Source organism: Pristiophorus japonicus, chromosome 8 (assembly GCF_044704955.1).
Source record: "Pristiophorus japonicus isolate sPriJap1 chromosome 8, sPriJap1.hap1, whole genome shotgun sequence".
NCBI lineage: Eukaryota > Metazoa > Chordata > Chondrichthyes > Pristiophoridae > Pristiophorus > Pristiophorus japonicus.
The window spans coordinates 84530390-84556850 of NC_091984.1; the positions used below are offsets into that span (position 1 = coordinate 84530390).

The 26461-nt window shown below is 43.0% G+C and overlaps 1 protein-coding gene across 1 annotated transcript in view; it reads left to right on the top strand.

Annotated features, from left to right (window-relative positions):
- The first annotated feature begins 8716 nt into the window (after positions 1-8716).
- LOC139268603 (retinoid isomerohydrolase-like) overlaps positions 8717-26461 on the top strand; it is a 51328-nt gene continuing 33583 nt past the window's right edge. Inside the window, exons 1-3 of the mRNA XM_070886989.1 lie at positions 8717-8795; positions 21592-21742; positions 25962-26069. Coding sequence (XP_070743090.1) covers positions 25993-26069 — 77 coding nt within the window. The 5' untranslated portion in view covers positions 8717-8795; positions 21592-21742; positions 25962-25992. The remainder of the gene's footprint in view (positions 8796-21591; positions 21743-25961; positions 26070-26461) is intronic.

Genomic DNA, 26461 nt, shown 5'->3' on the forward strand with positions numbered 1-26461 from the left:
AACATCAGTTGATAATTAGAGACTTTGTTTGCTTAACAGAAAACATTCTAATTCTTGACACTTGTGAGACAGAGAGAGGCAGACAATATTTTTCCTCCTAATTTGATTTTTAAAAATTTTTTTTTTTTTTTTTTTTTTTTTAAGTACATTGAATTTTGGAAGCAAACCAAACCTTTGAGAAACTGATAGGATGAGAGGGTAGAAGGGAGAGAAGGAGGGAAATAGGCTAAGAGTCAGGGCACCTCTGGCCTTGGCACCTGTCCTGGTGGAACGCAAATGGATGTGAGGAGAGGACAAAATCAGGCTCGCATGGTTTGGCCCTCATCTCAAATAATTTAGCAAACATAAAACAACACATCCTCTGATTCACCATGAGCAATACCATGGGAGATGCACTAATAAATATATATATCTATCAAGGTGAGGTAAATTACAGTGCTCCACATTTGTTAATACCTATAATACATTCATAAATAATTATTTTGATGACTAGACAACAGAAGTAATTTACATTTTCAGCTTTCATTTTTAATATAGAAAATATATAAGATTAACTCAAGTTTACACTGAACTGAATATGGTTAAAATGAAGCAAAGCTAAAAGTTTGACTAAGCATCAACTTATCTAACCAAGCCTTTCAAGAAAAGATTCTCAATGAGTTAATGTACTGAGGCAAACAGACCAGGCAGTTCTGAAATTCAATCTGGTCTGTACTGAAGTAATGATCTCAGCTAGACTATTATGATGACAGCTTCAGTGCTTTAAGTAGGGTGAGGGGACAATCAGCCTGTTTTCCCAAGTCTAATTTTCTTTAGGGAATGTCACTGTGTGGATGTAAGCAGAGGACAAGATCAGGCTCACTTGTTGTGGCCCTCATGGTCAAATAGACAGCTAAGACATACTGTCTATGGTAATGGTGTCATGAGACTATCCAATCATGACTGCCCTTTCAGGAGTACATCAGTATGGGTAAAATATTAAAAGAAAAGAAACAATATGTATTCAATCAATTCCAGAAAGGAAATTTAGTACTCAATCACCCCTTTCCTCCCTCCCATCTCCATTCAGCTGCCTCATAAAATACTATATAACTGTACATCAAAGGACAAAGAGATAATGAATCCCCACCTGTTCCACAATTGCGCACTCCCCATAGATGGTGCAATGCCCACTGGTTCTTGTTCTCTATTAAAATTTGAACTGGGTGTGATATATTCCTTACGACTTTCACAAACACATACAAGATGTCTCCAACAGGAACTTGTCATGTGACTTGTCACATGATCCTTTTATTGTATAAACATCAATAGTTGCATTACCACAGTAGTCCACTAGGTGAAGCAGTAGTCCACTAGGTGGAACTCTATATTACACTTCTCCCTCCTTAATGAAAGTAATAAAATAATCATACATAACTTGCATAGTTATACACAGCAAAGGATATGGACTTATTTTGCCATATTTACAAATCAAAGTTAACCACTTGTTTTCTGTTTCGAAGAGGATACCTTCACTCTCGAACAGAACTTTCCAAACTTGGTATCGAATTTAGGCTCATTCTAGGCTGAGCCTGAGGAGAGTTTGTCTCCAAGGGCAACTCTTGATTTACATTTTGACTCTACAACTTCAGACTGTTTGTCTGCCGGACTCGGACTTAAATTCTGACTTTCTCTTGGACTTTTTTTTAGTACATCTGATGTAGGATTTGCTACTGGTACTCTACTTGTAACAAGACTATCTAACTCTTCAGAAATAATCGAATTATTCCAACTTTCAACTCCTTCCACGTCTGTAGCTAAAATATGATCAATGTGAACAAACCTAACCTTTCCATGATCAAGTATCTTGACCAAATATGTGTGAGAGCCACATATCTTCACTACTCTTCCTGGTAACCACTTTAACCATTTATGGTGATGGTTCTTCACTCTAACCTGATTCAATTTGTACTGTGCTCTGCTGCACCATTTGAAGCAGGATGGTATGGTGGAACCTTATGTTTCACACCATTTCTGCTCATGAATTGTAAATCCTTGTGAATAAAATTGCAGCCAATTATCAGACACTTTCTTCTGGGAGGCCCTATGAAGAAAATAATCTTCGCAAATTGTCTAGTATTTTACTTGTTTTCTGCATCGGAAACTCCTCTACCCACTTTAGCTATCAATCACCATGAACAATTGTCCTTCTAGCTCAGCAAAATCGACATGTAACCTTTGCCAAACCTTGGGAGGCCATTTCTATGGCTGTAATGGTATTGCTGGTGGTTTCTTGCCTACTGATTGACATAGAAAATAGGTGGAGGAGTAGGCAATTCGACCCTTTGAGCCTGCACCGCCATTCAATTAATTCATGGCTGAACATGCAACTTCAATTTCCCATTCCTGCTTTCTCGCCATACCCCTTGATCCCCCTAGTAGTAAGGACTACATCTAACTCCTTTTTGAATATATTTAGTGAATTGGACTCAACAACTTTCTGTGGTAGAGAATTCCACAGGTTCACCACTCTCTGGGTGAAGAAATTCCTCCTCAGCTCGGTCCTAAATGGCTTACCCCTTATCCTTAGACTGTGACCCCTGGTTCTGGACTTCCCCAACATTGGGAACATTCTTCCTGATTCTAACCTGTCTAAACCAGTCAGAATTTTAAACGTTTCTATGAGATCCCCTCTGTCTTCTGAACTCCAGTGAATACAAGCCCAGTTGATCCAATCTTTCTTGATATGTCAGTCCCGCCATCCCGGGAATCAGTCTGGTGAACCTTCTCTGCACTCCCTCAATAACAAGAATGTCCTTCCTCAGGTTAGGAGACCAAAACTGTACACAATACTCCAGGTATGGCCTCACCCAGGTCCTGTACAACTGTAGTAATACCTCCCTGCCCCTGTACTCAAATCCCCTTGCTATGAAGGCCAACATGCCATTTGCTTTCTTAACCTGCTGTACCTGCATGCCAACCTTCAATGACTGATGTACCATGACACCCAGGTCTCGTTGCACCTCCCCTTTTCCTAATCTGTCACCATTCAGATAATAGTCTGTCTCTGTTTTTACCACCAAAGTGGATAACCTCACATTTATCCACATTATACTTTATCTGCCATGAATTTGTCCACTCACCTAACCTATCCAAGTCACTGCAGTCTCATAGCATCCTCCTTGCAGCTCACACTGCCACCTAACTTAGTGTCATCCGCAAATTTGGAGATACTACATTTAATCCTCTCGACTAAATCATTAATGTACAATGTAAACAGCTGGGGCCCCAGCACAGAACCTTGCGGTCCCCCACGAGTCGCTGCCTGCCATTCTGCCTACTACTCTTTGCTTCCTGTCTGCCAACCAGTTCTCAATCCACGTCAGCACACTACCCCCAATCCCATGTGCTTTAACTTTGCACATTAATCTCTTGTGTGGGACCTTATCGAAAGCCTTCTGAAAGTCCAAATATACCACATCAACTTGTTCTCCCTTGTCCACTCTACTGGAAACATCCTCAAAAAATTCCAGAAGATTTGTCGAGCATGATTTCCCTTTCACAAATCCATGCTGACTTGGACCTATAATGTCTCCTGTTTCCAAATGCACTGCTATGACTTTAATAATTGATTCCATCATTTTACCCACTACCGATGTCAGGCTGACTGGTCTATAATTCCCTGTTTTCTCTCTCTCCCTCCTTTTTTTAAAAAGTGGGGTTACATTGGCTACCCTCCATTCCATAGGAACTGATCCAGAGTCTATGGAATGTTGGAAAATGACTGTCAATGCATCTGCTATTTCCAAGGCCACCTCCTTAAGTACTCTGGGATGCAGACCATCAGGCCCTGGGGATTTATCGGCCTTCAATCCCATCAATTTCCCCAACACAAATTTCCCGACTAATAAGGATTTCCCTCAGTTCCTCCTTCTTACTAGACCCTTTCCCCCTTTCTTATTAGACATGTACACTGACTAACGATGTACTCTATCTTTATCTAGACCTGGTCACCAGAAGTAACTGTGCAAAACTCTTGATCAAGCACATTCCCAGGTGCTGATCATGAAGATCTTAACAATTTGGACATGAAGTTATTTGGAATAACTACTCTTGCACCCCACATGATACAATATTTATCCACTGATGATTCATTCTTACGAACGAAGTATGGATGAATATCTTTCTCTGATACCTGGTTTGGCCAGCCAGTTGCTATGTAACTATATACCTTTGACATAACTGGGTTATGTTTAGTGGCTCTACCAATCTCTTCAGCTGTGACTGGCAGTTCAATGTATGAAAAATAAAGCACTTCTTCCCTATTGGGTGTAACTTGTGATGGGGATGGCAACCTGAACATAGTATCAGCATTACTGTGATCATCATTACTTAGATCTACCTTTGAGATAATGTTCTCAGTTTCTAGTCTTTTGAATTCTTGCTCAGCTTTCTCCTCGAGTGCGTATGGTACGGGACGTGGCTTGCAATAAACTGGTCTAGCGTCCTATACTCTGATACTCGCCTTGAAGCCTTGGATCGGACTGCCTGGTTCACGGAACACCTTCGGATACTGCTTGATGACATCATCCTTCAATGCAAATTTTGTTTCAACACGAAAAATCTCATTCCAATCCAGCTTCAGTGATCCAAACCAATTTCTACCTATCAAGGCAGGCTTGTCTCCTGATACTACTATGGGGGGGCAAGCTCTGAAACTGATCCTTTTATTTCACCGATACGGAGATGTATCCGACCACAGGGATTTTCTCTCCTGAGTAGCCTTGCAACTCTATCTTCAACTTCTCCATTGTAAAATCAGTCAACTTGTCGAGATATCTATAGTGATTCTGGTACTATGCTCACGGATGCACTTGTGTCGATTTCCATGGGTCTCCTGGTTCCTGCAACATCAACTTGGATGACGATACTTCACGAATTGTTGTTAGATACCCTCGTGCTCCTGATGACGTGTATCTCCAGAACCTCCTTGTCCTGTTGCTTCTCTTCAATACTATGTAGTCTCTGGCAATTGCTACTTATAGCATTGAAAGTTAGTTTATTCTTCAATTGGTATGTCTTCACATATGGACAGCTTTGAGCAATGTGTTGTCCCAGGCACCGATAACACGATTTCAATGCGCTGTTACCCTGGCCAGTTGCTGAGGCCTTGGGGCCCAACTGCCTTTTACTTTTAGCCTGCAGCTGATTTACCTCAATTGTTTGTTGACTGGAAATGATGTGAAATTCTCGGGAGTATTGCTCGGCCATATCCATCGACATAGCTGTCTGACAAGCTAAATCAAATATCAAGTTGGGTATTGTCAACAATTGTCTTCTAATTTTTCATCCCACAAATAAAGCGGTCATGCAATGCTTGGTCCTGAAAGTTTCCAAAATGACAGTGAATGGATAGCTTCTTTAAAGCTACAATGTACTCACTCATACACTCATCAATGAATTGATCCCGTTTTCCAAAATGATAACTTTCAGCAATTTCCAGGAGCTCAGAACTGTAGTGCTGTTCTATCAGTGGTGTGTCCTTTGGCTTGATGGGAACAAGCATATTTTTCAGGGTTTCATACATCTCGGGGCCTGCTTCAGTCAGGAAAATAGACCGTTTTCTTTCTAATACCACCCGGTTACGGCACTTCAATATTATTTGCGGTGAAGAACATTTCTAGCCACTCTACATACACTCCGAAAGTTTCTCGGCCATGATGGAACTCACCCAAACATCTATTATTCCCATAGGTGCATCCATCTGGACTCTGGCAATGTCAACAGTGTACTTGAAATTTGCCTTGGATTTTTAGCTGTGCTGCAAAACAAAGAACCTCTCAAAGTCTCGTTTGGCTGGACTATCCACCAACAAAAATTTCAGCTTGGGTATCTGATTATCCTCTCTATCCTTTATCGCCAATGTGATATAATCCTTACGTCATCACAAACACACACATACAAGATGTATCCAACATCAATAGTTGCATTACCACAGTAGTCCACTAGATGGAACTATCACATGGGACAGGAAAAATGCTGCAGACCTCAAAAGCTACCAACGGAAAGTGGAATGGGTTCCTCTGGGACAGAGGCAATACACTTTCTGGAAGGCACCATGAATCCCTCCCCCAGCCTTTCTAGTAAAAGATTTTCCCATGCTGCATAGCAGGATTCCCCAAGTATAAAATTAGAAATCTCTAGGTATCTTTTATCTGCTGTAATTTTGAGCTGGTCAGTTGCCAGGAGAGATGCAATTGCAGGGATTTAGGCCTAGCCGTTCTGGTCAACTGCTGGACCATGCATAATGCAACAAGGAAGGTAAAGCACAGTAGCAGAATTTTGCTTTCATGGATAACTCGAGATCAAATAGGGTTTTATTTTTCTCCACAATTGCTCCAGTTCAGTTATTTCATTTGGGGTTAATTTCACCGCATAAAAAGTTTGGGATAGATGGCCCTGGAATACACAGTATGAAGGTTATAAAATTGTGAGTAGTTTGGTAGTGTTTAAGTTAATATGAAGCATGTGGATGAGTCTGTTAGTTAAAAGACAGTCTGTTACGTGGCATTAATAAAGATCCCAATTGCTTTTATGCATTGCAGCGCCTGTTATTAGTTAGCTGAACAATGGTTACAATTAGCAAAATTACTATATTATTTATTTATGTTTGAAAAGCTGAGTAGTCTAGCCTAAAGTCCATTTCCATTGCCGACATCAATTTACTTCTTAATGCACTCGAAACATTTTTGAAAGTTGTGTAAGAGACCCCTTCTCTCTCAATTTATTATCCATGTTTTAAATTTAGTGCTAAAATGAATGAAGAGAGAAAGAATTTGCATCTTTCTTGTCCTCCGGATGTTCCAAAATGCTTAAAAATCAATAAATTACTTTTTGTGTCAGTGCAGTCACCGTTATGTAGCAAATGAGATGAACGAGCGGTTAATCTGTTTTTGTGATGGGGTTGGTTGAGGGAGGAATGTTGGCCAGGACACTGAACGAACTCCTTGCTCTTCAAATAATGCACGCATGGCAGGAGCCTTCATATTTCATCCAAAAGGCAACATCTCTGACAATGCAGCACTACACTCCATACTATACTGAAGCGTCAGCCTGCATTACATGCTCAAATCCTGCAGTGGCTTTGAATTCACAACTTCCTGATTTGTAGACTAGAATGCCATCAACTGAGCCAAGCTGGCATTTCAATTTGCTGTGTGTGTGGATTCGTCGTTATCTTGGCATGATGGATCAGTTCTAATCTGAATCGAGAATTACAATGAGAATTGTTTTTTTTAAATTCCTGAGTCAAAACTCAAAAAGCAGACAAAATGTAAAAAAAACTATTGCCTCTTTTTTTTAATTGCAAAAAAATAAACCCCTTTCTGTACCATTTTTAAATCAGTTCAGTCACTTTTCATCATTGCTGCTATTTTCCTGAATTCTCATAGTTTCTAGTGGGCTGAAATTGGCAATATGTGCCAAGATGAGTGATGTTAACACTGGAGAATAGAGCACAGCCCTTTTCAGGAATCTAGCCAAGTGGCCTTTTCTCATCATTGATTTCTCTTGTGTTCTATTTTTTTGAATGTATGCTTCCCTTCACTGCATTTTTATGCCACATACTATCCCTCATTGAGGGCCACCAGCTTCAGACTTCATCTCTGAAGGTGGCTGCAAGGAAGTACACAAGTAGTCTAGGTAACTGACCACCTTTTTTTCCATACCTTCTCTAGGGAGGAGTGGCTGCCCCCTGCTTCAAGTGTGTACTTGAATTCTAAAACTCTGCAATGGAGGATTCTATGACTGCCAACCCCCACTAAGTACTGTGGCACTGAATTGCCCTGGTCCATTCACTTTTTTTATCTTAAACTTTTATGGGCTTGTTGGACCTACTGTTTCTAAACATTGTGCTATTTATAAGATACATAATTTATCTTCTGCCAAATTGCTGCAATCCTTTTAATACCCTGTGGCTTTTCTGTACTTTGTGCATGGTATGATTCTCTAACTATTGGTTATTGAGATGTGAAAGTTGAATTTCATTAACACTTTAAGGAAATCATCAAAACAAGCAGGCAACGGTAATAGCAAGTAGACAAATTATTGCTTGATTGTAAGTAACATCACAAATATGTAAGTTTAAAAAAATGCCTTAAGAAATTTCTAAACTACCATCTTGCCGTAAAAAAAAATTCTCACCACTAGTCTAAGAAATGTAAAAAGTGAATGGTTGCTGACAGCTTTTGAGATTTTAGATCGGTTTAGAATTGACTTTACTGTTGTGGAAATGTAAACTGCTTTGTGACAACATTCTTTGTGTTACTCTAATCTGATTGTGATGAAACAAGGAATAGGTCTTTCAAGAAAATTCACAGAGCTGCTTGTAAATAGTGAAATAAAACTTGTGGATTTGCAAGCTGAAAGCAGCTGTTGTTTTCCTAAGACTCTGTGATTGGCCAAAATATTTGTCTAAACCTCTTAAGTTTGCAATGTGATTGAGCATTGTTCTATATAATTCTTGTGAAATACAACAAAATACACTTAGTTTGCTGAAAGTGGAGTTGCCATCAACTGAATATCTTCAATGGCAAATCGGTAGGTTGAGATTTCTAAGTAACAATTCTTATTAATTTAAATGGGACAAGCTTCAATGTAGAAATAGTTAATTGTAGTACAATAATTCAGTAATTAAAATATTTAATGATGCATTCACACGTATAAATCTTGCAGAATTGAACATCCAAGCGGTGGGTATAGAAGATTATTTGAAACAGTGGAGGAAACTGCTCAGCCGCTGCCAACCTGTATTACAGGTTTGTTTATTATTTAATGTTGGTTTTAGGAATTGAGTTTGCAGATTTAAAGAGAAATAGAAGTAGAAACATCTGCGCTATTTGTGCTTTACCAGTTTCTATCGAAGCTAATTTGTATTTTCCTTACAATCAGCCTCATTAACATTCAGCATTAATGCACAAAGAAATGTCATATCGATGATTTCTAGGAAAAAAAACTGCTTTCTAATAATAGTGTGGATTTAATCCAATAGAAGATTAATTTCATTTTCTAAATGTTTTCTTCATGTATATCTATAGAAATGTATTTCATCCTGTTCAAAAAAAGTGGAAAGAGATAAACCCAGCAACTGCAGGCCAGTCAGCCTGAAGGCAATGGTGGGAGAACTTTTAGAGACATTAATCGGGGAAAATATTAGTTGGCACTTGGAAAAATATGGGTTAATAAATGAAAGCAAGGATGGATTTGTTAAAGGTAAAGGTAAATCATGTTTGATTAACTTGAGTTCTTTGATGAAGTAACAGAGAGGGTTGATGAAGGTAATTAAGTTAATGTGTACATTGACTTTTAAAAGGCATTTGATAAAGTACCACATAAAGGGCCCAAGTTTCGGGCCGCGCCTAGAACGGCGCAGCCCCGACCTGGACGGCCATTATTTGCGCCTAAAAAAAATTCAGATTCTCCGGCTCCCTGCTGGTCCTCTTGAGTCAGGCGCGGCGCAGCACGAGCTGTAGGGGGCGGAACCAGGTCCCTGCGCTGAAAACAGTGCCGGGACCTCTGCACATGCGTGCTACAATGGGCGTGCATGTGCAGTGGACTCGACTCCCGCTTCTTCGCCCCCACCCCTCCCCGGACCGGACCCGACCCCGACATCGACCCGACTCCCGCTTCCCCCCCCGCCCCTGGACTGGACCGGACCGGACCCGCGCTCCCCCCACCCCCCCCCCCCCCCCCCACCCGACCTGACCTCCCTCTCCCTCCCTCCCCACCGAACCGAACTGACCTCCCTCCCACCACCCCCCCCCCCAACCCAATCCGTGCTCCCGACCCCTCCCACCCGGACCGGACCCAACCCGACCCGCACTCCCCACCCGACCTGACCTCCCACTCCCTCCCTCCCGACTCCGACCCGCGTTCCCGACTCCGACCCGCGCTCCCCCCGACCCGACCCCGGACCTGACCTGACCCAACGCCACCTACCTGTAAATCTGGTGCTGGGGACGGGCCCTGCCTGAAGTCTTGGGCCCGGCCCGTTCAGCCTCTTCCCCCCCCCCACTCCCCTTCTCCCTTTACCCCCCCCCCACTCCCCTTCTCCCTTTATACCCCCCCCCACTCCCCTTCTCCCTTTATACCCCCCCCCACTCCCCTTCTCCCTTTATACCCCCCCCAACTCCCCTTCTCCCTTTATACCCCCCCACTCCCCTTCTCCTCTTCTTCCCCCTTTCCCCTTCTCCTCTCCTTCCCCCCCTTTCCTCTTCTCATCTCCTCCTCCCCCCCTTCCTCTCCTCCCCCTTTCCCCCCCACCTCTCTCTCCCTCTACCCCCCTCCTCCCCCTCCCTTCGCTGTCAGAAATACAGACACTGACAGAGAGTGAGAGACACACACACAGACAGAGAGATAGAGACACGCTGTGGGGGGGGGGGGGGGCAGCATCCCAGCACGCTGTTGGAGGACTCCCGGTGCTGCAGTCGGTAAGTAGAAAATGTTTGATTTATTTATTTAAAAAAATATATATATATTTCTTCTTAATTTTTTTTTGATTGATTTATTGGTTGATTTATTGATGTTTTTATCATTTATTTTTGATGATGGCTCTTTATTTGTAAAACTGAAGTGTTTAATGTTTGTAAACTTCCCTTTAAACCCCCCCCACCCCCCATTCCCTATGCCTTCACTTACTCCATTCTAAGTTAGTTTGGAGTAAGTTTTCACTGCCGAAACTTTGAAAATGGCCGTAAGTGGCCGGACATGCCCCCTTTTGGGAAAAGAAAATTCTATTCCAAAGTGAAACTGTTCTAACTGACTAGAACTGGAGCAAATTAAATGCCGAGAATTTGAATTTCTAAGATACTCCGTTCTACACCAGTTGCTCCAAAAAATCAGGAGCAACTGAGGCCGAAACTTGGGCCCAAAATTGAAGCTTATTAGATTAAAGGGACAATGACTGCATAGATACAAAATTGGCTAAGGAACAAAAAGCAGAGAGTAGTGGTGAACGGTTGTTTTTCAGGCTGGAGGTAAGTATACGGTTGTATCCCCCAGTGGTCTGTATTAGGACCACTGCTCTTTTTGATATATATGAATAACCTGGACTTGGGTATACAGGACATAATTTCAAAGTTTGCAGATGATGCAAAAATCAGAAATGTAGTAAACAGTGAGGAAGATTGTAACAGACTTCAGGAGGGCATAGACAGACTGGTGAAATGGGCAGACACATGGCAGATCAAATTTACCGCAGAGAAGTGTGAAATTATTCATTTTGGTAGGAAGAATGAGAAGAGACAATATAAATTAAATGGTACAATTTTAATGGTGGTGCCGGAACACACAGACCTAGGAATATATGTACACAAATCTTTGAAAGTGGCAGGACAAGTTGAGAAGGCTGTTTAAAAAGGCATATGGGATCCTTGGCTTTATAAATAGAGGGCTAGAGTACAAAAGCAAGAACATTATGTTAACCTTTAAACACTGGTGAGGTCTCCAGCTGGAGTATTGTGCTCAATTCTGGCAACCACGCTTTCCCACACTTTAGGAAGGATGTCGAGGCCTTGGAGAGGGTGCAGAAGAGATTTACTATATTGGTACCAGAGATGAAAGACTTCAGTTACGTGAATGGACTAGAGAATCTGGAATGGTTCTCCTTTGAGCAGAGAAGGTTAAGCGTAGATTTGATAGGGGTGTTCAAAATCATGAAGGGTTTTGATGGAGTAAATAAGGAGAAGGGTCAGTGACCAGAGGTCACAGATTTATGGTAATTGGCAAAAGAACCAGAGACGACATGAGAATGTTTTACGCAGTGAATTATGATGATCTGGAATGGACATTTGGATAGAGCGGTAGAAGCAAGTTCAGTAGTAACTTTCAAAAGGGAATTCGATAAATATTGAAGGGGAAACATTTGCAAGGCTATGGGGAAGGAGCAGGGGAGTGAGCCTCATTAGATAGCGCTTTCAAAGAGCCGGCTCAAGCACAATAGGCTGAATGGCTTCTGTGCTGTATCATTCTATGATTCTATAAAAGTAAGGATCACTGTACTAATTTTCTTAATTATTATTAACAAACATTAAATGCCGCATCATAGTCATGTCTAATCACAGTTATTTCTAGTGCAAATACTAGTCATTTTGGTCATGAATAGCTTAGTGAAAGGATCACATGAAGATATAGGCTTAAAAATTCGTACGGACTCAAACAGGCACGCAAGGAGCAGTGCGCACGCAACATGCGTCTGTTCATGTCGCAGGAACCACATAAAATTGGTACTGCCGGCTCAGTGGTACAGCCAGCGCTACCTGCACACCTGTGGGAGCTGGAAGTTAGACATCTTAAAGGCAGCCAGCACCTCTTAAAGGAGTAGTCCATTCTCCACTCTAACTGAAGATACCGCTAGTAAGAAGAGAAATGGCTGCAAGGCCTGCAGATTGGGCTCCTGGGTTCTCCCCATTGGAGGCCTTGGTCAGATGGTGGACCGGAGGAGGGAGATCCTGTTCTCCGCAGGGGGCATCTAGGCAACACTTTCACTGCCAGTGGGAAGAAGTCACAGAGGATGTCAATACCATGAGTTTAACTTCCAGGACATGACTGCAATGCTGCAAAAAGTTCAATGAGCTCAGCAGAGTTGTCAAGGTAGGAATCCTGCTCTCAATGTTCACATCTCCAGCCTCACTACTCACAGTACCGCCCCTTCTTCTCTGAGAAACTGCTGCAGTGATGTTTTGAGGGTTTGATGACTGGCTGCTGGCAACCAGAGCCATCTTCATTTGTATGATTCCAGCCAATAGAAGGATTTCTCTTTGACCTCCATTGATTTCACTTTTGCTAGGGGTCCTTGGTGCAATATTCAATTAAATGCTACTTTTAAGGTAGCTATTCTAACCTTTCTTATATTCAGCTCTTGCATCCATGTCTGGATCCAAGCTGTGATGAGGTCTGGAACCGAATGTCAAATACTTAAACTTTTAATTGTAAATGGATGCCATGTCGCTCCATGAGCACCGCTAATCCTCTCCTGTGTGGTAATATCTGAAACCTAGCTGAACATCTGGTTGATCAAAATCTGTGTTTATGTTGCTGCCTGTTCAGTTTTCTGTTCACTTGCTTCAGGTTTATTAAGGGTGCATTTACACAAAAGCACATTCACTTTGCACCATTGCTACACTTACAGTATACATAGTGCTAAATTCAAAGTCAGGGCCTGACCTGATATCAGAGTAAAGCAAAGGAGTTTTGCTGCACTTTGTCCAGAGACAGGTTGGGCCACAACTCCAGATTTGCACTATACACTTGTGTTAACAACAAATGAAAACCACTTTGCACCAACATTTAGCTTGGAAATACCAATTCTTCAAGTTTGTGCTACTGGCTAGAAAATAGTGGGCAGGGTTTTGTATCAAGACTGCAGTTACAGTAAAAATGTAGCCTGAATCTGATATTGGACTTGTCCTGATACCAGAAGGAAGTTGAGCGAAACTCTGGAGGAGATAATCTAACTTTGCTGCACTTCAGAGTCAGTTTGGGCCTTAGCACCCGATTTACACTTTAGGTTGAGCACTGATGCAAAGCAGTTTCTGCTTTGAATTGCTGCCATGCTTGTGGAGTGTGGATGCACCCTAAGCAATCAGTCTCTAGAATCCTGGTTCCTAACTGGGACCTAGATTTGGTTCTGCATAGCTTAAAGTAGTTTCCTTTCATACTACTTAGCACCTGTGATGTAAGTATCTGTCTTTGAAAGCTGCACTGTTGGTGGTGTTGGTTTAAGCACATAGGATAAATAACATCGAACAATCTTCTTTACTTAATCACTGAGCAGTTCTTGGAATGCATCCTTTCAAGCAAAGGTGGTATCCCATCTCCCCACAAATGTGAACGAGAACATTATTTCTACTAAAAGCATGTGAGTAAAGTCTTTTGTTTTTTGATAGAAGTCCAGACATATCCACTCCAATTTTAACTTGAGTTGCCAATCAGGTGAGCAGGGATCAGTGCAGGAGGGTTTCCCCCATGACAGCGCCAGTGTGAGGCACGGGTGATTTTAACTTCCGGACCTCATTTCAATATGTTGACGCCTTACCCACCCAATCGTGTCAGGAATCTGGCAGCTCATTCATTTGACACGTGCAATTTTCTAAGGCCTATTTAATGCGAGAATGTCCCTCTTAAAGTTAGGTTGTATTTCTTGCTTTGAATTTTGTTTCAACAGTGCTAGAAAGAATTGTGGCACCAGAGATGAGTTGTGGACTGCCCCAAGTTTTTCCTGAAGCCTCCTTGGAGGTACTAGTGGAGGAGGTCGGGGCAAGGAGAGCGATACTGTTCCTCAGTAGTCGCAGGAGCATCCCCAAGGCCACACTTTTGTAGGCCTGGACAGAGGTGGCAGAGGCTTCACTAGACTAATTCCTGGGATGGGGGAGGCGGGGGGCGGGGGGGGGGGGCGATTGTCCTTTTTGAGGAGAGATTGAGTAGACTAGGCCTATATTCAATAGAGTTTAGAAGAATGATAGGTGATCTAATTGAAACGTATAAAATTCTTAAGGGTCTTGACAGGGTAGATGCTGGGATGATGATTCCCCTGGCTGGGGAGTCTAGAACTAGGGGTCACAGTCTCAGAATCGGGGGTCGGCCATTTAGGACTGAGATAAGGAGAAATTGCTTTACTCAAAGGGCTGTGAATCTTAGGAATCTCCTACCTCAGAGGTCTGGCTGCTCAGTTGATGAGTATATTCAAGACAGAGATCAATAGATATTTGAATACTAAGATAACCAAGGGATATGGGGATCGTGCGGGAAGGTGGAGTTGAGTTAGAAGATCAGCCATGACCTTATTGAATGAAGGAGCAGGCTCGAAGGGCCAAGTGACCTATTCTTGCTCTTATTTCTTATGTTCTTGTTTCTTATGTTCAGGCTCTTGCAATCACTGCACCACACTTCACTCCACCACCTTCTCCTCACTATTGCAACCCTCAATTCCCCATACATCGCATAACACATTGCATACCAACTATTTAACCATGACAGGCACATTCTCTAATCACCTCAAGACTGTCACTAATATACTCACTTCTTTCTTGTAGGTAAAGGCCACTAGGAGCTAGGAAATTTAAAAAGTAGGACCTCAAAAGTAGTAATCTCAGGATTGCTACCAGTGCCATGTGCGAGTCAGAGTAGGAATCTCAGGATAGCTTAGATGAATATGTGGCTTGAGAAGTGGTGCAGAAGGGAGGGATTCAAATTCCTGGGACATTGGAACTGGTTCTGGGGGAGGTGGGACAGTACAAACCGGACGGTCTGAACCTGGGCAGGACCGGAACCAATGTCCTAGGGGGAGTGTTTGCTAGTGTTGTTGGGGAGGAGTTAAACTAATATGGCAGGGGGATGGGAGACAGAATGGGGGCAGAAGCAAAACGTAGAAAGAAGTAAAGTAAAAGTGGAGGGTAGAGAAACCTAAAGCAAAAAGGGCCATATTACAGCAAAATTCTAAGGGGGCAAAGTGTGTTAGAAAGACAAGGCTGAAGGCTCTGTGCCTCAATGCGAGGAGTATTCAGAATAAGGTGGACGAATTAACTGCGCAGATAGCAGTTAACAAGTATGATGTAATTGGCATCACGGAGACATGGCTCCAGGGTGACCAAGGCTGGGAACTCGACATCCAGGGGTATTCGATATTTAGGAAGGATAGACAGAAAGGAAAAAGAGGCGGGGTGGCATTGCTGGTTAAAGAGGAAATTAATGCAATAGTAAGGAGGGACATTAGCTTGGATGATGTGGAATCGATATGGGTGGAGCTACAGAATACCAAAGGGCAGAAAATGCTTGTGGGAATTGTGTACAGACCACCAAACAGTAGTAGTGAGGGTGGGGACAGCATCAAACAAGAAATTAGGGATGCATGCAATAAAGGTACAGCAGTTATCATGGGTGACTTTAATCTACATATTGATTGGGCTAACCAAACTGGTAGCAATGCGGTGGAGGAGGATTTGCTGGAGTGTATTAGGGATGGTTTTCTGGACCAATATGTCGAGGAGCCAACTAGGGAGCTGGCCATCCTAGACTGGGTGATGTGTAATGGGAAAGGATTAATTAGCAATCTTGTTGTGCGAGGCCCCTTGTGGAAGAGTGACCATAATATGGTAGAATTCTTTTTTAGATGGAGCGTGACACAGTTAATTCAGAAACTAAGGTCCTGAACTTAAGGAAAGGTAACTTCGATGGTTTGAGGCGTGAATTGGCTAGAATAGACTGGTGAATGATACTTAAAGGGTTGACGGTGGATAGGCAATGGCAAACATTTAAAGATCACATGGATGAACTTCAGCAATTGTACATCCCTGTCTGGAGTAAAAAATAAAACGGGGAAGGTGGCTCAACCGTGGCTAACAAGGAAAATTAAGGATAGTGTTAAATCCAAGGAAGAGGCATATAAATTGGCCAAAAAAAGCAGCAAACCTGAGGACTGGGAGAAATTTAGAATTCAGCAGAGGAAGACAAAGGGTTTAATTAAGAAGGGGAAAAGAGAGTACGAGAGGAAACTTGCCGGGAACATAAAAACTGACTGCAAAAGCTCTATAGATATGCGAAAAGAAAAAGATTAGTGAAGACAAATGTAGGTCCCTTGCAGTCGGATTCAGATGAACTTATAATGGGGAACAAAGAAATGGCAGACCAATTGAACAAATACTTTCGTTCTGTCTTCATGAAGGAAGACACAAATAACCTTCCGGAAGTACTAGGGGACCGAGGGTCTAGTGAGAAGGAGGAACTGAAGGATATCGTTATTTAGGCGTGAAATTGTGTTAGGGAAATTGATGGGATTGAAGGCCGATAAATCCCCGGGGCCTGATAGTCTGCATCCCAGAGTACTTAAGGACGTGGCCCTAGAAGTAGTGGATGCATTGGTGATCATTTTCCAACAGTCTATCAACTCTGGATCAGTTCCTATGGACTGGAGGGTAGCTAATGTAACACCACTTTTTAAAAAGAGAGGGAAAGAGAAAGCGGGTAATTATAGACCGGTTAGCCTGACAACAGTAGTGGGGCAAATGTTGGAATCAATTATTAAGGATGAAATAGCAGCGCATTTGGAAAGCAGTGACAGGATCGGTCCAAGTCAACATGGATTTATGAAGGGGAAATCATGCTTGACAACTCTTCTGGAATTTTTTGAAGATGTAACTAGTAGACTGGACAAGGGAGAACCAGTGGATGTGGTGTATTTGGACTTTCAAAAGGCTTTTGTCAAGGTCCCACACAAGAAATTGGTGTGCAAAATCAAAGCACATGATATTGGGGGTAATATACTGATGTGGATAGAAAACTGGTTGGCAGACAGGAAGCAGAGAGTTGGGATAAACAGATCTTTTTCAGAATGGCAGGCAGTGACTAGTGGAGTGCCGCAGGGCTCCGTGCTGGGACCCCAGCTATTTACAATATACATCAATGATTTAGATGAAGGAATTGAGTGTAATATCTCCAAGTTTGCAAATGACAATAAACTGGGTGGCGGTATGAGCTGTGAGGGGGACGCTAAGAGGCTGCAGGATGACTTGGACAGGTTAGGTGAGTGGGCAAATGCATGGCAGAAGCAGTATAATGTGGATAAATGTGAGGTTATCCACTTTGGGGGCAAAAACGCGAAGACAGAATATTATCTGAATGGCGGCAGATTAGGAAAAGGGGAGATGCAACGAGACCTGGGTGTCATGGTTCATCAGTCATTGAATGTTGACATACAGGTACAGCAGGCGGTGAAGAAGGCAAATGGTATGTTGGCCTTCATAGCTAGGGGATTTGAGTATAGGAGCAGGGAGGTCTTACTGCAGTTGTACAGGAGCTTGGTGAGGCCTCACCTGGAATATTGTGTTCAGTTTTGGTCTCCTAATCTGAGGAAGGACGTTCTTGCTATTGAGGGAATGCAGCGAAGGTTCACCAGACTGATTCCTGGGATGGCTGGACTGACATATGATGAGAGACTGGATCAACTGGGCCTTTATACATTGGAGTTTAGAAGGATGAGAGGGGATCTCATAGAAACATATAATGAGATTCTGACGGGACGGGACAGGTTAGATGCAGGTAGAATGTTCCTGATGTTGGGGAAGTCCAGAACCAGGGGACACAGTCTTAGGATAAGGGGTAGGCCATTTAGGACTGAGTTCAGGAGAAACTTCTTCACTCAGAGAGTTGTTAACCTGTGGAATTCCCTGCCGCAGAGAGTTGTTGATGCCAGTTCATTGGATATATTCAAGAGGGAGTTAGATATGGCCCTTACAGCTAAGGGGGTCAAGGGTTATGGAGAGAAAGCAGGAAAGGTGCACTGAGGTGAATGATCAGCTATGATATTGAATGGTGGTGCAGGCTCGAAGGGCCGAATGGCCTACTCCTGCACCTATTTTCTATGTTACCCACAACTGTGCCAGAAGGCTGCCATCGGAGGAAGCCGAGTCCACCTGCGCACCCTCTCTCTAATGGAAGAAAAAGTGCTGGTCATCACAGGCAGGGGGAGAGCCGTGGCCATGGGGGGTGGCAATGCTGGAGGAGATGTCACGCAGGGTTTCTTCACACCTTGTCATGGTACATCAGTCATTGAAGGTTGGCATGCAGGTACAGCGGGTGGTTAAGAAAGCAAATGATACGTTGGCCTTCATAGCGAGGGGATTTGAGTACAGGGGTAGGGAGGTGTTACTGTTGTACAGGGCCTTGGTGAGGCCACACGTGTACAGTTTTGGTCTCCTAACTTGAGGAGGAACGATCTTGCTATTGAGGGAGTGCAGCGAAGGTTCACCAGACTGATTCCCGGGCTGGCGAGACTGACCTATCAAGAAAGACTGGATCAACTGGGCTTGTATTCACTGGAGTTCAGACGAATGAGAGGGTATGTCATAGAAACGTTTAAAATTCTGACGGGTTTAGACAGGTTAGATGCAGGAAGAATGTTCCCAATGTTGGGGAAGTTCAGAACCAGGGGTCACAGCCTAAGGATAAGGGGTAAGCCATTTAGAACTGAGATGAGGAGAAACTTCTTCACCCAGAGAGTGGTGAACCTGTGGAATTCTCTACCACAGAAAGTTGTTGAGGCCAATTCACTAAATATATTCAAAAAGGAGTTGGATGTAGTCCTTACTACTGGGGGGATCAAGGGGTATGGCGAGAAAGCAGGAATGGGGTACTGAAGTTGCATGTTCAGCCATGAACTCATTGAATGGCCTACTCCTGCACCTATTTTCTATGTTTCCCCTTATTACTTCTATCTCACCATACACACTCTGCATTCCAAACTGCAGATGCTTTTACCAGCCACTTTTTTCCCTGCTCTCTCTTCAAACCAAAAGCTGACCCTTGTCCGTCTCTTTCATTTCAGGTGCTGAAAATGCGAAGATACCTATGACACTTCAAGACGAGGAAACTAGCCTTCTTGAAGATGCAGCGTCACACAATCTGACTCTAGCAAGCACCAGCTCAGATACTGACATGATGTGTAATTTAGAGGCTTGGCTAGAGAACGTGTCATTGTGTGAAGAATCACCAGCACGAAGTGTGCAGGAGCTAGGACAAGGGGATAGGATACCACAGGTGCCAGCTCGCCGTAGAACGACATGGCATACTTGGTCTGCTGCAGAAGATTCTGATGCAGACTGAGAGATGAGGCTACTGAAGAAAGTTGATGGACATACACTGGGAAATGTTAGGCACACTGGGCAGCCTGCCAACGAGCTTACAGACAATGGCTCAGACTATGGAGGAGTTCGGCTCCAATTTGCATCAAGACTTCGCACAGAGCAGGGGACCATTCTGTCCAACATGGACTGAGTAGTCATCTCAATTAACACAACAGTGGCACCAGTGTGATGGTGTCTCTACTGACAGCTGTGATGCCTTCCATGGAAGTTCAGGTGACTGTCAGCTTGGCTTTGAGGGCCAGGGGCTTCCAGAGTATCACATCACTCCTGCACTCTGTTTTAGCGCAGAGCAGCAGGAGTGCTGAGGTGCAGACCTAGGAGAGTGGCCTTGGCTCTATGGGAGAGGCACCTGCTGACCTCACTTGGGATGCTTACTGCCCAGTGTCCTTGTTATTGCTACACAGCCAGCTGGGCCAGCCTGCCCCCGTCCACACTAAGATGCTATCATCTGCAGCTACGTTCTCGAGGCGCACAGCTGCTCGAGGTCACTCACCATGGCCATCTGAAGTGTTCTCATTGGAAGCTCAGATGCTTTCCAACTCCCAACCTGTAACCACTGGGGAAACACGTTGGATGGTGATTGCAAAGACAGTGGTGATCAGGATTGCGGGACTGTTTGTGTATTGGAGATGGTTCTAGTGAAGTATTCTTTGATGAACTGGCAGTTCGGGACAAGGTTGGCCGGTGCTCTTTTGCTCTTCCTCCTCCTCCATGCTTTTCCACCTCCCCCTGCTTCACTTCATGTTCCCCAGGTGGTGGTAAGGGCTGGTCCCTCATGATGGCAATGTTAGAGGGAATGCAGCAGAGGACTACAAATCTGGATTCCCGCTCAGTGTTGTAGTGCAAGGCTCCTCCCAATGCTTCAGGCAGCGGAAGGGTTGCTTGAGCACATCAACTATCTGCTCGAAGACGTTTCTGGTGTCGACGTGGCTGTGCTTGGCTTCCTAATAGGAGTCATGAGCCAATTTTGAAGGGGATATACCTTGTAACCCAGTAGCCAGCCTGTAACCCGACTGTCTGGTTGGAAAAACAGCAGCACAGAGAACTGTCACAGAATAAAAGAATCATGACTGCTGCTTGGAAACTGGACTTTTGGAATTCCGTTCTGTTGAGAAAGATGCTAGGCTGGTGATAGGGAGCGTGCAAGGAAATATGGATCAGTCTGGCACCGTGCAACCTGGAGAAGCATGAAATGCAGGCAAAGCATTATTTAGAAACTTTTCCCAAATGCTATGCATTTGTTACCATTGGGAAATTTATGCAATCTCATGAGGTTTGCATATTTCCTGATCTTGTGCTATTTGTATTCTATGGTTCTTGGATATCCTTGTCCTTTGGATATTCTGGTTTTACCAACTATTTAATCTAGGTATTGTTGCTTTAGAGAAAGAAAAAAAATAATTAGCATTACATAGTGTTTTTTCTGTTGTAAAATGCTTCACAGCCAAGTATAATCATTATTATTATGAGACAAATGTGACACCCAATTGGTACACAGCAAAGATACCACAAATGGTAAATAAAATAATGCTGGTTTTGGTGGAGGGATATATGTTGACAAAAACATTGGTAGAATTCCTTGTCGTTTCAATAGTACCATGAAATGTTCTACACTCACCTAACTAGACAAAAACTTGGTTTATCATTATATGCAAAAGACAACATATTTCAACACTGAGGCACTCCTCTGCACAATTCTAACCTGTCGGCCTAGGTTATGTGCTATAAGGATAGGAATGAGGGTTGAAAAAATGGCCTTCTGGCACATAGGTGTGAGTGCTATCACTGAGCCAAACTGGCACTTTAAATGCAAGTTGTGTATATATATATGCTTAGTGGTCAAATAATGTCTAATAAAACCATGTAGGCCAGCAAATTACATGTTGATTAATTCACACCAATTTTTCTGACCATCTAGGTGCAATTCCTTCATGGTTAAAGGGTAGTCTGCTACGATGTGGCCCTGGGTTATTTGAGGTAGGCTCAGAGCCATTCTATCATCTATTTGACGGACAAGCTCTCCTTCACAAGTTTGATTTCAAGAATGGAGAAGTCACCTATTACAGACGGTATTGTACAACTTATGCAATTCATATTTTCCGATTTTGAGTACCTCCCAAAACAGCATTTTAGAAAGAATTATCCTGCAGTAGATATTAGCAAATCTTAAGGAAGGACATAAGACTATCAAATATTGCAAAAACATGGACTTTATTTTTTTTTAAACATAAAGATTTAATTATGACCTAACCTTTAGAACAAAGTTACTTTATTTCCTTTCAGATGGCACCAGACTCAATATCACTGTCATTCTTAACCAATTAAGGAAAACCTCACCCTTCATAATTTTCCTGAAGTCTCCTTTTGGGGTTTGATTAGAATTCTCTGCTGTGCTGGCTGACCTCAGCCAGGAAATATTTAGGGTGATACCACAGGGCAGGGAGAGGAAGAAAAAATCTGCCTAGATCCTCCTGCTTCTGACTGTTTATCCAGTGACCACTGCTGAAAAGTGCATCTGTATTTTAAAAGAGAATGATATCGGGCTCCGCTGTGATGCTGTCCATGATCAAGTTTGGGAAATACATGAGCAACTATTTGAGTGAGGTAATGGAGGTCTGCTGGCATCCATGGAATCTTGCCTCAGCAAGAATCAGCACCTTTAGAAAATAATCTGGGAATTTATTTTTAATGGGGTGCACCAGTAGCGCTGGCTGTAGCCTACCCCTATCTGTACCAGATAGTCATGAGTTCAGTCACAGAACCATCTCTTACTTGAACGTGCCTGCTAATTTTTTGAGAGAATGTTTAGTCCTTTGCTGGCCTTCTCCACCTAGAGTATCTTCCACAGTTAAGTACGATCTTGGGAGAAGAGGGGAATCCTGATATTATCAGCCTGCCTTGAAGGTATTTTGCCTAGCAAAGCATCCTTAACATTCTTGAGTTGTGAGTAAGCTTGTAACCCAATATATCTAATATACTGAAATCTTACAAGGACAATAAATGGCTAAAAGTTCTGGGAGGAGTGATCTGACATTGATGGTTGATATTTCTTTACTTTTTTTTCTCATTTCTCTTTGTGTTACGAGCCTAGAATACACTACTACCCACATGGATCTGCCAGCAGATCAATAATCACCACCCCAACCACAAATTCTCTCCAGAATGTCTGCCCACTCTAACAAGTCCCTTGTTGTAGATGATCATATTGACAATTGACATCCCGGTTTTGACTGAAACTTGGCTCACGGGTGTTGATGCCTTGTCCTTTCCTGACGCCTCCTATTGCCTCTGGTTATAGTTTCCACCACCTGCCTTGCTCAAACTGCTGCAGTGGCAATGCAACATTTATCACTGACTCACATCTTGGACAATCATCCTACTCCTCTGGCAGTTTCCCTTTTGAGCACCCCACTCCGTTCCACCCTTCTCATCTCTCCAAAATCCTTGTTGTCTACTGCCGTCCAAGCCCCACCCTGAGTTTCCACCCAAAATATCTTCCCTACTTTCTTACCTCAGCTTCTTCGCAAATTAACTCCTCATCCTGGCTGATTGAAATCTTAATCTCAAGTTACTTGCCTCTCTTCTCCAAATTCACTTCCCACCTATTCTCCCAAAACCCATCGCTTCATTTTAACTCTTCTACTCATAATCACAAAAACCCCTTCAACCATGTCATCTCCCATGGTCTTGAAAACAAGGCTATCTTTGACCACTTCCTTGTATCCCTCACCACCCAAATCCCTACCCTCTTTCATGTCCACTTCCTTCTATATCCTTCCCTCGGAAAATAAAAACTCCCCCAAGTTGCTTACAATTGCGCTCTAAACTCTAAACTGCCAAGCCTGTGGCCGTCCATTTTCCACAATACCTCGAGCTATTAATTTTCTTGATCCAATCCCTCAATTCTGCCTTCTGTGGCCTCAAGAAAATCTTCATTGTCAACCATCCCTGTTGTTCTTGGTACAGAGCCCATCTTCACACACTCAACTCCATAGGGCACAAACTTGAATGAACCTGGAGCACAACTGGTTTAGCTATCCAGCTCCAGATCTGATTAGATCAAGCTTTACTGGCTGTTATTCTCCTCTCCTATGCCCTTTCCAAGCTCAGCTTGTCCATGAGACCCACCTCCTATTCCCTGGATCCCATTTTCACTAAACTCCTATTCATCCATCTTCCCTTCTTGATCCCCATGTTAGCTGACATTGTAAATGGATCCATCACTTCAGCCACAAATCCCCTCCCTTTCAAAATTGCTGGCATCACCTCAAAAAACCCACCCTCCACCTCCTCTCCTTGTAAACTACCATACCATCGCCAGCATCCCTTTCCTCTCAAGTTGTTGAATATGTATTATCTCCTAGATCTATGCCCATCTTTCCCCAACTCCATGTTTGAATCTCTCCATCAGGTTACTGACCCTCCCATAGTACTAAAATGACCCTAATCAAAATCACGAATGACATTGTCTGTGATTGTGACCATGGTGCATTATCCCTCCTCATCCTCTTCTATACAGCCTTTGACATGGTTAACCACTTCATCATCCTCATATCCATTTATCCAGCTCAGTGTATCGGCCCTTGTTTGGCTCCATTTTTGTGTATTAGATTGTAGCTAGTAGCATCTCTAACAATGGCTTATCTTCCCAATCCTGCACCATCACCTTGGGATTCCCCCAAGGATGCATCCCTGGCCCTCTCTTCTTCCTCATTACATCATGCCCCTTGATGACATTATCTGCAAACATAGGGTCAGCTTCCAGATGTATGCTGATGACATGCAGATCTACCTCTCCACACCTCTATCTTTCCACTGCTTCTAATTGTTGCTTCATCCAGTCTTGCATGAGCCACAACTTCCTCCAGCTAAACATTAAGTAGACTGAAGCCATCGTCACTGCCACAAACCCCACATAGAATCCTAGAAACTTGCAACACAGAAGGAGCCCATTCGGTCCGTCAAGCCTGTGCTGGCTCTTTGAAAGAACGGTCATGCTTAGTCCTACGTCCCCACTTTGTTTCCGGAACCTTATAAGTTCCTCATGCTCAAGTACCTGTCCAATTCCCTTTTAAAATTATTTATGGAATCGGCTTCCACCATCTTTTCAGGTAGAGCATTCCAGATCCCGACAACTCCCTAAGTGACATCTTGAGAAGAACTACACTATTTGCAACCTCAACATTCTATTTGACTCATAGCTGAACTTCCAACTCCAAATCCTTTCTATCGCAAAGACAATTTACTTCCACCTCCTGTAGTATCTCCTCCCTCCAACCCTACTTCATCTGAAGAGGCCTTCAACCATGCCTTTGTCATTAGACTCAATTACTTCAAAGCTCTCCTGGCCAATTTCCCATCCTCTCCTTCTTAAATGTCAATGTATCCAAAACTCTGCTACCCATATCCTATCCTATACTAAGTTCTGCTCGCCCATTACTCCTGTCTTTTCTGACCTGCAATTCCTCCTGGTCTCCCAGTGCCTCAGATTTTTAAGTTCTTGTGTTTAAAACTTTCCATGGTCTCGCTTCTCCATATTTCTGCAACCTCCTCCAGTGTTACAACCTCCCACCCCACCCCCACCCCCACCCCCACACACACACATTTTTTATTCCTCTGACACCAACCTCTTGTGCAACCCCCCCCCCATCCCAGCATGGATGACATCAGTGAACTAGGTCCCACTCTCTGGAAATTCTTCCCGAACACACTTTGTCTCTCCACATCCATCTCTTTTAAGGCTCTCTTTAAATCCCACCTCTTTGACCAAGCTTTTGGTCACGTCTCCCAAAATCTCATTCTTTGGCTTCGGTTCCATTATTTTCCTTATACCTCTTGAAATGTTTTTCTACGTTAAAAGTATGATATAAATGCAAGTTTTTGTTATTGTTAGTGCACAAACATTACATTCTGAGTTAGATAGATTTTTTGACCCTAAGGGAATCATGGGATATGGGGATCGGGCGGGAAAGTGTTGAGGTAGAAGATCAGTCATGATCTTATTGAATGACAGAGCAGGCTTGAAGCGCCGCATGGCCTACTCCTGAACCTAGTTCTTATGTTTTTATTCTTATGTTCACATGACATTCCTGTGTCCGCTGTTTTGATGAGTTGTTAGTCCATTTAAAGCATTAGAATAACACACAAGATTATCATATGTTAATCATTTGTTCATTAATATCATTAACAGTAATTTATAGACTATTGCATGTGTGTTCTTACCCGTTACATGATTTGATAAATTGTAAGTATTTAGGCTTCAACAGCGATTTTTTTTACTCCTTGTAGGTTTGTTCAAACTGATGCTTATGTAAGGGCAATGACTGAGAAACGCGTTGTGATCACTGAATTTGGCACTTTTGGCTACCCTGACCCATGCAAGAACATCTTCTCCAGGTTATGAAAATAATTTTGTTGCCATTTAAATAAGAATATTTATTTGTTCTTGAAATTAATTCTGTGTCTAATGAAATGTGATGTTTTTAAATGTATTCATTCACGTGATCTGGGCATCGTTGGCAAGGCCAGCATTTATTGCCCATCCCTAATTGCCCTTGAGAAGATGGTATACAACCGAAGGGTTTGCTAGGCCATTTCAGAGAGCAGTTAAAATTCATCCACATTGCTGTGGATCAGGCGTCACATATAGGTCAGACTGGGTAAGGACGGCAGATTTCCTTCCCTAAAGGACATTAGTGAACCAGATGGGTTTTTACGAAAATCCGGTCGTTTCATGGTCAACATTACTGATGCTAGCTTTTTTCCAGATTTATTTAATTGAATTCCCC